The 14,422-nt window shown below is 33.2% G+C and overlaps 3 protein-coding genes across 4 annotated transcripts; all 3 read left to right on the top strand.

Moving 5' to 3' along the window:
- Window positions 1-4,388: 4,388 nt before the first annotated feature.
- Window positions 4,389-6,022, top strand: LOC149406049 (WAT1-related protein At5g40230-like). Its single transcript, XM_089610435.1, has 4 exons — window positions 4,389-4,745; window positions 4,856-4,921; window positions 5,017-5,130; window positions 5,737-6,022. The coding sequence occupies exons 1-4, from the start codon at window positions 4,552-4,554 to the stop codon at window positions 6,005-6,007; spliced, it is 645 nt and encodes a 214-aa protein (XP_089466561.1). The 5' UTR covers window positions 4,389-4,551; the 3' UTR covers window positions 6,008-6,022.
- Window positions 6,023-6,192: 170 nt separating this feature from the next.
- Window positions 6,193-7,401, top strand: LOC149406048 (WAT1-related protein At3g28070-like). The gene is made up of 4 exons (XM_089608926.1): window positions 6,193-6,231; window positions 6,282-6,404; window positions 6,521-6,672; window positions 7,103-7,401. Exons 1-4 carry the CDS (start codon window positions 6,193-6,195, stop codon window positions 7,221-7,223), a joined length of 435 nt encoding a protein of 144 aa, XP_089465052.1. The 3' UTR covers window positions 7,224-7,401.
- Window positions 7,402-10,455: 3,054 nt separating this feature from the next.
- Window positions 10,456-12,935, top strand: LOC149406047 (WAT1-related protein At5g40230-like). Of its 2 annotated transcripts, XM_089610339.1 has the most exons (7): window positions 10,456-10,711; window positions 10,832-10,897; window positions 11,492-11,605; window positions 11,715-11,946; window positions 12,237-12,395; window positions 12,488-12,639; window positions 12,721-12,935. In XM_089610339.1, exons 1-7 carry the CDS (start codon window positions 10,518-10,520, stop codon window positions 12,839-12,841), a joined length of 1,038 nt encoding a protein of 345 aa, XP_089466465.1. In that variant the 5' UTR covers window positions 10,456-10,517; the 3' UTR covers window positions 12,842-12,935. The 2 variants fall into 2 exon arrangements, with proteins under 2 accessions (XP_089466465.1, XP_089466508.1); XM_089610382.1 differs by lacking the exon at window positions 12,237-12,395.
- Window positions 12,936-14,422: the final 1,487 nt, after the last annotated feature.

Below are 14,422 nucleotides of genomic sequence, written 5' to 3'. Positions count from 1 at the left end.
ATTTACGTGGAGAGTTTGCAAGGGATGGATCCCGGCGAGAACGATCCTTTATCGTCAGAAAATTATTTGTGATCCTCGCTGCCCCTTATGCTTCGGGGGGCCGGAATCTATCACTCACGCTATTTGGGGTTGCCGGTGGGCCCAAAAGGTGTGGAACCTCACGAGCTTTGAAGAGATGGTACATGCGTTCCGGGGGGATGACGTCACTTCCTTTTTCATCACCGCAATGGAAAAATTTGAGGTAAACGCTTTGAATTTTTTCTTGGTTTTGGTGTGGGAGATTTGGAATCACAGGAATAATGTCACGGCCGGACATGACAAGTGGAAACCGGAGGAGCTCGTGGAATGGGCGGGGAATTTCCTTGAGGAGTATCGCCGGGCCAATGCTTGCCCATCTTCGGCGGCAGCGAGCAGCCCCTCTCCGGCCGTTTCATGGCAGCCCCCACCTACCGGGGTGATTGACGTGTGTGTGGATGCGGCTATTGACGCACGAGGGGGTAAGTTTGGTACCGGGTGCATTCTACGGGACTACCGAGGTTGGGTTCTTGCTTCGGAGATCCTGGTTAAGAATGCCGGGTTCTCACCGCCACTTGCAGAGGCCTATGCCATACTAGGAGGACTCCGATTGGCCAAGGATCTTGGCTTGGATAGGATTGTGGTTCATTCCGATTGTCTTGAAGTGGTCAACGCCGTGAGGAATAAGATCATCCCACCTACGGAACTCGGCACCCTTTTGGAAGACATCAAGGTTAGACGGTTAAACTTCTCTAATTGTGAGTTATCTTTTCTTCCCCGTTCTTGTAATGTTGCGGCTCATAAGATGGCCCGATTTGCTCTTAATTTTGACTCGAGCTCGCGGTGGTTGGGGGTTGTCCCGCCATGTGCGTTGCGAGAGGTTATTAACGATCAAATTTGTTGATGTAACCACGGTTTTCCTCCGCCACATGTGAAGGTGTGTAATGATATTTGTCCGTGGTACCGACCACGTTTTCAAAAAAAAAAATTAATAAAGTTGTTTATGATTATCCATGTGTCAAAATATCAAGTAGGTTTGATCAACAAAACCTCTCATTCTCTCTCTATCCACGTTCATGCACTACACACACACACACACATATATATATATATATATATATATATATATATATATATATATATATATATATATGTTTGTTTATTAATTGGGAATATTAAAAATTTAAAAGACACTTCAACATAAACGTAATAATAGAATAAATGACAGTACATTTCCCAAAAAATGATAATACATTTCACATGCATTGCACACATATCAAGCGTTTATATCTTTTTTTTTATAAGGGCTCGTTGACTTTATTAATAACAAACATAAATACAACAGAAATTTCATTTTCTAAACCCAAAAGTTATGAAAATATCTCAATTAGACCCGCTAGTTAAAAAATATCCAAAATTGGACTTTTGTACCAATTTTGGACGAAAATACCCTTAATTCAAAATAAACTATCTCTCCATCTATTTTCATCTCTTTCATTCTCACTCTCACTTTCTCTCCACACCAAAGAACACCAAATCCGACGTGAGCCCCATTCCAACGCCCAACCACACCAAATCCGACGAGTTTCAACGCCCACCACACCAAATTCGACCGAATTGGAGGTGAATTTTTTTTATTTTTTTAAGGTTGATTTGAATGAGATTTGGAGGTGAATTATTTTTATTTTTTTTTAAATCTGGAAATTTCCGATGAAGACCATCGGAATCCATCGGATTCGGTCGGATCCGACCGAATCCGATGGATTCCGATGATCTTCATCGGAAATTCTCAGATTTAAAAAAAAAAAAAATTCACCTCCAAAGATGGATTCCGACACGTTCCGACGAGTTCCGATGGATTCCGACACGTTCCGACGAGTTTCCGAAACCCTAAAAAACTATGGATTTTATTTCAAAAACGATGCGAAACCCTCAAAATCGATGCTAAACATATACCCAAATCGACCACCGAAAGTTCTAATCCTAGCGCAACCAATTCGAAGGTGACAAGAATTGTGATGAAGATGATTTAAAAATGAGAGGAATATGGGTTATTTGAATTTCAAGGGCATTTTTGTCCGAAAAGTGTCCAAAAGTCCAATTTCAGATATTATTAAACTAATAGGTCTAATCTTGATATTTTCATTGTTTTTAGGTCTAGAAAATGAAATTTCTCAATACAAAACAGTCTCTCTCTCTCCTCTTCATCTTCTTCGTTTATTCACCTCCGAAAATCTCCATAACCATCTACGTTTCTCTCGATTTTCTCCGACTTTCCACGATTTTTTTTGCAGATTTGTTCTTTATGGAGGAAGAATAACGCAGATCTTTTATGAAAGAAACGGCGCCCGTTTCTCCAATTTCAGAACGAAAAATAACGACGAAACGATAAAATACGTGTTCGTCGGCCGCTAAGCCACCGATAGCGGCGGCACCGCCGGCATTTACAGCCTTAGTTAAAAATGACAGAAAATGAAAAACGATTGAAAGCGGTTAAAAACGATGAGAAAATTAGCAAGTTCAAAAACGACAACAAAAATAAGAGTAAATAACAAACGACATACGCCGAAAATCGTTAAAAAACGACAGAAAATGAAATCGATGAACATCGGTGAAAAATGACGAAAAATGAAAAACAATTTCTTCATCGGGCGCACGCCTTCCGGCAGCGCCGTCGCTGCCGAAAATGGATAAAAATCGTGGGCATTTGAATTTGAATCCATGGATAAAGATAAACTCTTAAAAAAATTATATAGTTTTAGTCTTAAAATAAAAATAACGGTAAAATAATAACGTTATTTTAACAACGCCCTTAATGCTTTAAAAAATAAAATTAAAATAAAAAACTTCGGACCAATAAATGGATCATATATAGCAAGGATTTATAACATTTTTTGAATGTGATATATACAAATTCCTCATTTTTTTCTTATAAGAAAATATGTGGGTCAATTTGAACGCTCACGACATTATTATGATCATATCTACCCCTTTTGAAATAATGAAGGTTTTTCATTTACGCTTTGTTTGGTAGAGAGGAGAGAAACATGGAATGAGGGATTGAAGAGGAGGGAAATGGATGGAAAAGAAATGGAGGGATTGTATCTTTCCCAAAACTTGATTGGTATGTTAAGAAGAAAGATTAAAATTCATTCACTTGTTGTTTGGTATAAATAATAAAGAAAAACATGACTATTTTTATTATACTAATGACATTAATAACTCTTTTATTATATGAGACCAAATTGTGTAATTTATCCAAAAATAATTTGAACAATTTAATATATATATATTTATATATTATAAAATATGTGAGTAAAATAACTATATTGTCTACATATCAAATATATAATCAAGGTACATAAATAAAAGTATATAACATTAATTTTAAAATTATGTTTAATTTTAACTCATTTTTGTTTCACATCCAAAATAATTTAGAAAATAAATTGTGTATAAAATAATTAGATACTATGAAATTGCATCAATAAATATTATAAATGTATTTTTCATAAATAAAATGCTATGGATTTCTACAACCCTTCCAAAATGAAAGGGAAAGTTTTTTTGTGAGTCTCACGGATACAAATTCATCCCTCCATCTTTTCCTCTTCCTACCAAACAAAAGAAATGCATAATTCATCCCTCCAAATCCCTCGATCTTAATTCATCCCTCCAATAATCTCTCCTAACAAACAAGACCTTAATCTGGGATTTTTAATGTTGTAGTCCATGCTCTAGCTAAGTACAGTCTCAATTAAACATTAGTATGTGTTTGAGTTTTTTGAATTTATCATGTCCCTTCTTGAGGCAGAAGCTATTTATCATTGATTTTTATGCACATTTTTCACTCTTTAGATTTTACAAACTAATTTTCCCCTCGAGGTTCAAACCAATTTTTCCTTTAAGAAAACACAATATACATATTTGCAAATCAGTTAATTTTAAATGTCCAAATATCTAATTATTTATCATTACAAAACTCAAATTGTAAAATAGTATATCATATTCATAATCGTATTTATTTGCTTGTTTTTTTGGGCACGTACGTTCTATTTAGAATATGATAGTCAAAGACTTATGTGGTTACTGGAAAAACATTTAGTATTTAATTCTCACAAATAAAATTAGGGTTCAGTGGCTATCTAATTTTATGAAACGTTAGAAATTTTAAAATATTCAACGTTTCGTTAATTTTATGTAAATAGTTACGTAAATTTATTTACGCTATCAAAATAACAAAAAACGCAGAATATTATAAAAGGTTTTGGCTATTTACGAAAAAAATTATAAAATATTGACTAAAACGTAAACACTTATGTTCATGCTGTTTATATTGATAAATTTTTTATAAAATTAAGACATATCAATTAAACTGCACCCTTGTCTCCGACACCTAAATATTATGTGGGACTACTTTTCTTACAAAAAGAAAAAGAGGAAAAAAAATAAAAAAAAACTCATCTCAATTATTGAAACAAGACACAGATATCAGAACAACAAGCAAAAAAAAAAAAAAAAAAAAAAAAAAAAGGAATGGCTTGGTGGGATGATTGTAAGCAGGAAGTTATATCGTTCTCGGCGATGGCGTCGATAGAACTAATCTCCGTTGTGTTGGGAACAATATACAAAGCCGCGGCGGTGAAAGGGTTGAACAACTTCGTCCTCATCGCTTACTCTAACGCCATTGGAGCTCTTGTTTTTTTTCCTCTTCTCTTCATATTTCCCAGGTTTTTATATTAATTTTTTTTTTATTATTATTCTTTTCATCAATCCATATCATTTGATTCTATTTCTATATAACCCTGTATTATTCTCTCTTATTTTGCTTGTCATCCAGATCGGGACTTCCTTCAATATTCAGCTTCCCTATTATCAGCAGATTTGTTCTTCTTGCCTTTATCGGGTGTGAAAGAAAGTTATGTATACATACATTATCAATAATTTTTTTTTTTTGGATCTTGAGAGTAATTTTTTTTTTTTTTTTTGAGGATGAGGTAGGTTTATAGCTAGTGTCTGTGTATACAAAGGCATATATGACACTTCTCCAACTATTGCGTCGGCTATTCTCAACCTTCTTCCGGTTTCCACTTTCGTTTTCGCAGTCGTTTTCAGGTTTTTTTTTTTTTTTTTTTTTTTCCTTTCTTCTTTAATTCATTGTTATTTCAGGTTTATTTGACTGGGAAAGACAATAAAAGCACATCTTCACCTTGGGATTAAGATTCACTATTCATAAGTGCCTTTTCAGTATATTACAGAATTTGATAAAGAAAACTATATTTATTACAAAATATTTAAGGTTTTAAACTTCAAGCAAAATAGATGAAGTTTTTCTTTTTTATGTAGTAAAATAGTAAAAGTTTGACATTGTTAATAAAAATATTGACATTGGCCGAACGTATATTTTTAGGACCATTTTTTTTTTGTATTTATTGCAGTAACGATATTTTATGAAATCTTATCAGTCTCGAATAGTTATATCATAATTATCTTTTATTCCAATTTTATGATATTTTTTTATGTTTTTTCAAAAAAATTAAAAAAATAATAAAAGTTAGTTGAGGGAATATTTACCTCAATATATAGCTTATATAAATAGATTTTATATATAAAAATTATAGGGATGAGAATATATACTATAGAGAAGGTGGATTTATATATTTTCCTATGATTAAATAATGAAAATTATTTTTCAACATTTTCTTTATATGTAAAAAAAAGGATGGAAAGACTGTATTTTGGAAGCGCGAAATCCCGAGCCAAAATCATAGGCACTATAGTCTCGGTATTGGGAGCTTTGGCGACAATTCTCTTCAAGGGTCCGGTGATTTTTTCGCCCGAATTTCAGGCTTCATTGACGCTTGTGCGAACCTCGAATCCTAATTGGATTGCAGGCTGTGTTTTGCTTGTCGCTTCGTGCATATTCTGCTCATTAGCATTCATTGTGCAGGTATTTAATCCTTGTGTCCTTTCTCGACCCCGAAAATATTAGATTGCTAATAAGACTATAGGATTACAATTAGTGAGAATATTCGATTGTGCTTCCTAGTTTACTCTAGTGATAATTTCCCTAATTAATTTCCCTATTGTGGATATTCATTAGGTTACCTCTTTTTCAAAAGTTTTTTCTTATAATACCTCGTTGTTCATTCTTATTTTGAGAACACATCATTTCCTATGTGCATTTTTTTTATTTTGCTCTTATTTCAAGTCTTCGTATTCACTAAAAAAACGGAGTTGCTTTTAAGACTCACGGGCGATGATAGAGGGAATATAATATTCACGAAAACGATGCAATTGTCGCAAGCGTGTACGGTGTCATCATTGAAAACAATATAAAAGCTTGGACACTCAACACCGATCTGGCATTGCTCACCGTTACACTCACGGTAAAAAAAAATTAACCAATTAATAATAGTTCGATGTGTTGCTTATTGATGATTAGTATATATATATTCAATTAGAATATGAAACTAAGGCGCTACTAATTAAGCGTAATTTTCAGGGCCTTTTTGGGTCGAGCCTTGTCACGGCGGTTCACTCGTGGGGTCTAAACAAGAAGGGACCGGTTTATGTCACGATTTTTAAGCCGTTTTCAATCATCGTCGCAGCTGTGATGGGCGTCACGCTCCTTGGCGACACTCTCTATCTCGGAAGGTGATCAATTTTCTTTCGTTAATTAATGACTATTGATTAAATTATAATCGGGTCCCAAAAGCTAACGGAATTCAGTTTCGTTATTAGTTTAAAATTTAAATATCATGATATATTTGATCCAACAGAACGGAATTTCACTATCTAAAAGGTTAACTATATTAGAAAAAACGGTTAACTGATTTATAAGCCGAATATTTGGACTACTGATATTCGATTTTCAACACAATCAATTTGGTCAATTGTTAGAAAATTGGAAAATTGTTCAATTACTAAATATAGGCAAAATTAAAAAAAACTGACTTATGCACTCCCCAAATTTCAAGATTGAAAAAAAAATAGCCCCTAAACTAAGCTTTTTTTTTTTATTTTTTTTATTTTACTGAATAATTCGTGACTCATCTTTTCATAGTGCTCAATTATTCTTTTTCAGTGTGATTGGAGCGGCAATAATATTGGTTGGATTTTATGCTGTTACGTGGGGGAAAACAGAAGAAAAAGAGCAAAGCGAAAGTTATACTAATGTTGGAAAAACCCCACTGTTGACGATCTAGATATACTGCTTGATATGAAAAGTAATTTTTTTTTTTTTTTTTTTATCTATGAAAAATAATTGTTTCATATATGAAAACCAAGCTGGGCCAATAATGTTATGCGTACACACTATGTATGTATGTATATAATATTCGTATAAGAATAATGATATTATTGGGTTAAAACACAGTACAAATATTTAGATTGGTGATCTAACATTATATATTATATACAGATATATTCCCTCACTAGTGAAGAACAAGACAGCTATTTTTGAACTAAAAAAGTGGCTTTAGAAAAATACCGATATTGATTGATAGAGATATCCAAACCTCTATAGTCTTTTGATTATCGAAGAAGTAAATTCTTTAGATAGAATATAAAAATCTAGCAGCTTTCTATATTATCTTGACCGGCGACTAATCTGTCCCACCAATTCAAAATTGAAAAGTTTAGTGTACAGAAAGAGAGTAGTCGAATTAAGTTTGAAATAACAAACAACTTTCAAATAACCTAATTAATTTATGAGAAATTGACACATATATACTTTGTGTTTTTGTGAAATGTTGAGTTTAACCTAAAGCTGGCCATATGGAACCCGGGAAATGGGATCCCCTGGTCCCGTCCCATATTTTGCGGGAAATGGGATTCCCGGAACCGTTAAAAATGGTACCGGGAAATCCCGGAACCATTTTCCACGGTACCGGGAATTCCCGGTACCATATTTCGCGGTTCCGGGATTCCCATATTTCCCGTTTGTATTTTTTTCATTATATTTTAATTATGAATGCATTTAAAAATAAATAAAAATTCATATATTTTCAATTAAAAAATACAATTTTAAAAAATATGGTACTAAATGGTGCTAAACGGGGATCCCGGTTCCGTCCCATTTCCCGGATGGTTCTGGGACAAAAGTCCCGGTACCACATTTCCTAATATGGTTTTTTCCCATTTCCCATATGGTACCAAAAATACGGGAAATGGGATCCCGCGGGATCCCATATGGCCACCTTTAGTTTAACCGTTGGTTTTAAAAAGGGTAATATAGCTAAATAACCTCCTATAAATATGGAGTTTTGGATATGGCCAACATTTTGTTAATTTTGGGTAAATGGCCAGCCCAATTTATTTACACACACAAATGTACCATAATGTCCTCACTGCAGCAGTTTCTCTATATAAACCAATCCCGCCCAAAAGCCTACAAAATATATTAATTAATTCAATATTAAAGGCTAATAACTACCTCATTTATTGAGGCCATTTAACGCTCTGTAAATTCATTTGCACAATATTGACATTCATTTTTTTTTTGTTTTTTTCTCTTTGAAACTGAGTGCGCAGAATAAAAGCCACCACCGCCCACACCCACGCCTCCTCCGCCGAGAATCCGAATCCGCCGCTCCTCCGCGGCCGATCCTCCATTTCCGGCGGCGGAGACGAGATCGAGCACTCGACGTCGGTGCCAGTCCCGACGCACTCCACGGCCGAGGGTTTCTGCTCGTTCTCGGCGACGAAAACGCGGACGTGGCGACGGAGATTCCGGCGAGTGATCATAGGAGGAGAAGAAGAGAGTGTTTTGAGGATTCGCTGCGGGTTGAGGATCGGGATCGGCGGCGCGAGGCGGTGGCAGGACAAGGAAGCCGTCGCGGCCGCCATTTTTGGACTCCAAACAAACTGTCACTCACCTCACCGGTGTGGTGTGGTGAAGAATATTTTCATTTTCATTTTTAATTTTTTTTTTCTTAATAGTGACTGAGTGTGTCGATGTGCACAACTATTCGCCACAGATATTTTTACCTTCACGCCCTGAGAAGGAGATGAGTGGCTGGCGACGCACGCACAAGATCGCTGCTCTCGCTCCGCTCATCCTCGCGATGTATATTGTAAACTGATTCTTTAGATGTAAATTGATGTTAATGGACAATAAATAAAAATTTATTTACAGGTTATTTGTATTGTAAATAAGCTGACAAATCAATTAACGTGAAAATTTCCATTTACACGTCCATAATTTCAGGGAATCATTACCATTAATGCCGATATACACAGACCAAAACACACGTCCAACATAACTAAAATGCAATAACTGCTTTCCAAAAAAAGTTTATTCCAAAATAAAAACCATTTCGGAACATTTCAAATTTCAAATTAAAACTGCCTCAATTTAAAAATGAATGCGCAATTAATAAGGGTAATTCAGTAACAAAAAAGCAGTTAATTTCCTGCCACGTAGGCGCAATGGCCATTTACAAAAAATTAACCAAACGTTGGCTAAAACACAATTGCCACTGTTTTTAAGGCTTATCTGGCCAATTTTTTGTTTTAAAAAATGTTTAGTTCATACCCTCTGTTTAATCAAAATGACGAAATTATACTCTGAAATAGACAATAGTGCCACGAATATTATTTTTATTGAATTTTCATTGACGTTGACTATAATATTTATATGTAAACACCAAATATCTTTATTCATTCGCGTCATATATGTAATTTATTTAAAAACTAAAAATAAATAACAGTATTTTAATCGTGAAGAACACAAAAAGAGATAAAATGATAAAAATCGACAGTTGATAGTCATCAAAATCACATATTCGAATAGAGAATTCAGGATTTAGAGTTGCAATTCCAACACGGAAGGAGATATGAATTTTATTACTTAATTTCAATTTAAGGCTATTTTTATTTCAAAATTTGGAATTTAAAAGTTAGAGTAGTGGTTTGGATTTGAGTCGGTTTATCTAATATAAGAGTTAATATCAATGAAAGGGAGATTTGTGACACTATTATCTATTTCATAGTATAATTTCGTCATTTTTGTTAAACGGATGATATGAATTCAACATTTTTGAAAATCAAAGGTTAAACTCGACATTTCACTAAAATACAAGATATATATGTATTATTTTCCATAATTTTTTCTTTTCATATCAGAAATTAAAATTGTTCGTTCAACTATAGTATTATGTCTTTATTTTCATATTCAATTGGTGTGGGCCGTTCTATCTCTTTAATTAGACTACCATATTAATTAGGCCATGATAACTATTTTGCCATGATTGTCAGTTGTCACGCGCGTCTACAATATGGTATAATGCATATGTATTATATTAATAAACTACTCTCATCTCCAACAACCATCAAATTAATACGTGCGACTTATAAGAAAATATATGTATATATATATATATATATATATATATATATATATATATATATATATATATATATATAGCATTTCCGACGGGCATGGGATAATTATTGAAGCAGCTAAACACCGATATCATATCTCTAAACATAATCAAATAATGTCGTCGACAGAGAATTGTAAGAAAGACGTTATATCGTTCTCGGCGATGGCAGCGATAGAACTAATCTCCGTCGTGTTGGGAACGATGTACAAAGCCGCGGCGGTGAAAGGTTTGAGCAACTTCGTCATCATCGCTTACTACAACGCTATTGGAGCTCTTGTTTATCTTCCTATTTTCTTCATATTTCACAGGTTCTTATCTTTTTATTTTTAATACTTTGTTATTAATCCATCGTTTGATGCTCTATTCTTCTTCTTTCTTCTCTTTGATCTCTCACCAAACTTTCATCTTTTTGTTTTGTCAACGTAAAGACCAGGCCTTCCTTCACTACTAAGCTTGCCCGTTATCAGCAGATTTGTCCTTCTTGCTTTTATCGGGTGTGTAAATAATCTATCACTTTCTTTCTCTTTTTTTCTTTTCGGGACTCTTTTAAAACTGAAAATTTAAAAGACAATGAAAATGAGAAAAAATGGAGAGGAAATCAAAATTTTGTGATATGTTTGAAAATCAATAAAAAAAATATGAAGTGAGAAAGGATTGTGGGAAGAGAGATATATGAACGTGGACCCACGTGTACTTTCGGAGAAAAATACAATTCCTTACTTAATTATACATATAAACTTGGGCGTTTGGAGCATAACAAAAACCGAAATTATGTTCTCATTCCAACTCCAAAACGGTACCGGAATTTGGGCATTTTGAACAACTCACGGTACTTTCTTGTATCCTAAATTTTATTATTATTATTAATTTGAATACTTTAGTGTAATTTTAGTTTTAACATTTTCTAAGACTTGAGTAATGTCCGGACCATTTTGGAACCGAAATTTGAAATTTCAATAAGGCCCAAAAGGAGTTCCATGAAATTATACATTTCATCTCCTATATTCCCATTCATTTTCTTTATCTTCCTATAATTCTCTCTTTAATTTCCAAACAAGAAAAGTGTGATAATGATTCATGAGCTGTAGGTACTCAGCTAATGTTTGTTCATACAAAGGAATATATTACACTTCCCCAACTATTGCCTCTTGTATTTCCAATCTTCTTCCGGTTTTCACCTTCATTTTCGCCATCATTTTTAGGTAAACTTTTTCTTTTATGAGCACATAAGATATATTTGTTATTTCTATGCTAAATTAATGAAAATTCCGTTTCAACATTTTTTCTCTACATATATAATTATAAAAAAAGGATGGAAAGTTTGAATTTTGGAAGCACGAGAACTCGAGCCAAAGTCCTAGGCACTATAGTCTCGGTATCGGGCGCCTTGGTGACAATTCTTTACAAGGGTCCAGTGATTTTTTCGACCGAATCTCATGCATCGTTGTTATTGCTCGTGCAAACTTCGAATACTAATTGGGTAGTAGGATGTATTTTGCTTGTCGGTTCATGCATATTTTGCTCCCTAGCTTTCATTATTCAGGTAATAAATCCACACCTGTCTCTTTTCTAAACCCGCGATTATCAGATTCTTTATATGATAAATATTTTATTGACAATAAAATTGAGAATTCTCGGTTTAGATTTTTTGTGTAATTTGTTTTTAGGCGCATTTTATGAAATAGATAAATTCCCAAATGAATTAAAAAAATTCTATAAATTTCATTCTCTTTAAGTGCAAATATTGTCGCTTGTCTCTTCATATTTGTACAATTTTTTTTTTTTTTTTTTGTGGAACAGAGATATTTTTATTCAAGTGAATTTTTTTCTTAGACTCAAATTGTCAAATTGTACCCGAATGCGCTAGCTGTGGGAGCAATTAATTCACTACTCACAGCAATCGTCGCGTCGATTTCCGGTGCCATCGTTGAAACAGATATAAATGCTTGGACACTTAGAACCGATTTGGCATTGGTCACCGTCGTACTCACTGTAAATACTAAATAAATTATCGTCCCCTATTGTCGTTGTCCTATTAATTCAATTGAATGATGAAACTAAAGCTATTCAAGCGGAATTTTCAGGGGCTTTTCGGGTCGAGCCTTGTTACGGCGGTTCACACGTGGGGTCTGAACAACAAAGGACCAGTCTATGTCTCGATTTTCAAGCCATTTTCGATCGTCATCGCGGCTGCGATGGGTGTCACACTACTTGGGGACACACTCTATTTAGGGAGGTAATAGTTCTCTTTGACTTTTGTACAGCCCTAATCTATTACTCTTGTTTTTTTTCATTGTGCTTAATTATTTTGTTTCAGTGTGATTGGAGCGACAATAATATTGGTTGGATTTTATGCTGTTACGTGGGGGAAAACAGAAGAAAAAGCGCAAAGAGGAAGCTATACCAATGATGGAAAAACCCCATTATTGACGGCATAGATATTACATGATAATCCCACATTTCACACTCGCATATAAACATATAATCTAGTTTCAGCGGCGGAAGGAAGCCTGAAGATTTGATGAATGTTTATAAATCATAAATGAAATAAGGATTTGATGAATATGTATCTACTTATATTAATAATTCAATATATGTAACAATGATATAATAGTCTTTTTCGTAGATAGGAGTAAATAAGTTGGTTATTTCATATTACTACTTTTTTTCAAATTAGATAGATATAGGAGTTTTTAGTTATAAACAAGTAACTAAAAAAATCAATTTTGTCACTATTAACACTTTTACATCTGTCTAATTTGAAGAAAAAAAAAGTAGTAATGTGTAATTAAACACTTATTTGCTCATATTAGTGTCCAAAACCCAAAAATGATCACATAACAACTTCATATTTCACCTTCCATCATGAAAACAACCTGCCAAATATTGTACTAAACTGAGGGACAATTATATGCTACACTCGTATATTTGTCTTTTCTATCTCATTGGGAGTGTATATTGTGTATATATAATGATGCACGCATTGTTAGGTTTTCTTTGAATTTTGATTGCATATATATAAACCACTTGGTGCAAAATCAAAAGATTCTATTCACACAGTAAGAACATCTTTAATGATTTCTTGCTTAACAATTGTAGGGATTTGCTTGTAAATATAAAAAATGTTTAGTTAGTTGCTTAACCATTGTTTTGCATATTGGCTATTGATTTAGCTAAGCAAATTGGCTCTATTAAGTTAGTTGCTTAACTATTTAGCTCTAGAAAAATCTATGTGGCAAATAGAGCTAATACATTTAACTAAACCATTAAAGATGCTCATTGCTTAATAAACAATGTAAAAACAACCAATAATAACGAGTCCTTCACTATCATTATAATAAGTCACCTTCCAAATCCCAATCAGAGTTCACACAAATCTTCTTGCATGTCATTTTCCCGCAGATAAAGATCAGATCAATTACTAAATAAACAAATAAAGAAGAAAAAACGTCACGCAACATATACATATATATAATAATAATTAATAATAAAAATAAAACAAAACCAACGAAGCACGCTACGTATAACTAACCCATAAACAACAGTTATAATAAACACTATACGCAATTCAGTTTTTTTTTTTTTTTTTTTTTTTTTTTTTTTTTTTTTTTAGAGAAAATGGTATCTAAATTATTATTATACGAGTCATTTATATGAGTGATGTTTTGTTTTAAATTCATTTAATTCAAACTATTTATTTTATAACATCTTAGTCGTTTTCATGAAAATGACAACTGTTTCATAAATTCTAACACCTAAATATCGCATAACATATTTACAAATTATATTAACGATTAACCAAGTATCGTTAACCATCGATCTTCCTATGTCATTCCAATATAGTTTTACAAGCTTTCTTTCACATAAAATTCACAATTATTTATTTATTTATTTAAACTTTACAAATTATTTCAATGTAAAAATATGTCTACAACTTTTTTGGTGATAATACTTATTTCAATTGTGAATTTGTAGTAGTGAAGGTTCTCGCATCGAAAATTGAAAAAATGGACACTTTT

The sequence above is a fragment of the Urtica dioica genome, chromosome 1 (genome assembly GCF_054948205.1).
Source record: "Urtica dioica subsp. dioica isolate 48M chromosome 1, U.dioica_male_clone48M_v1_H2, whole genome shotgun sequence".
In the NCBI taxonomy this organism is placed as follows: Eukaryota; Viridiplantae; Streptophyta; class Magnoliopsida; order Rosales; family Urticaceae; genus Urtica; species Urtica dioica.
Note: the sequence above shows the minus strand (reverse complement) of the source record. Positions and strands in the feature narration are given on the sequence as shown.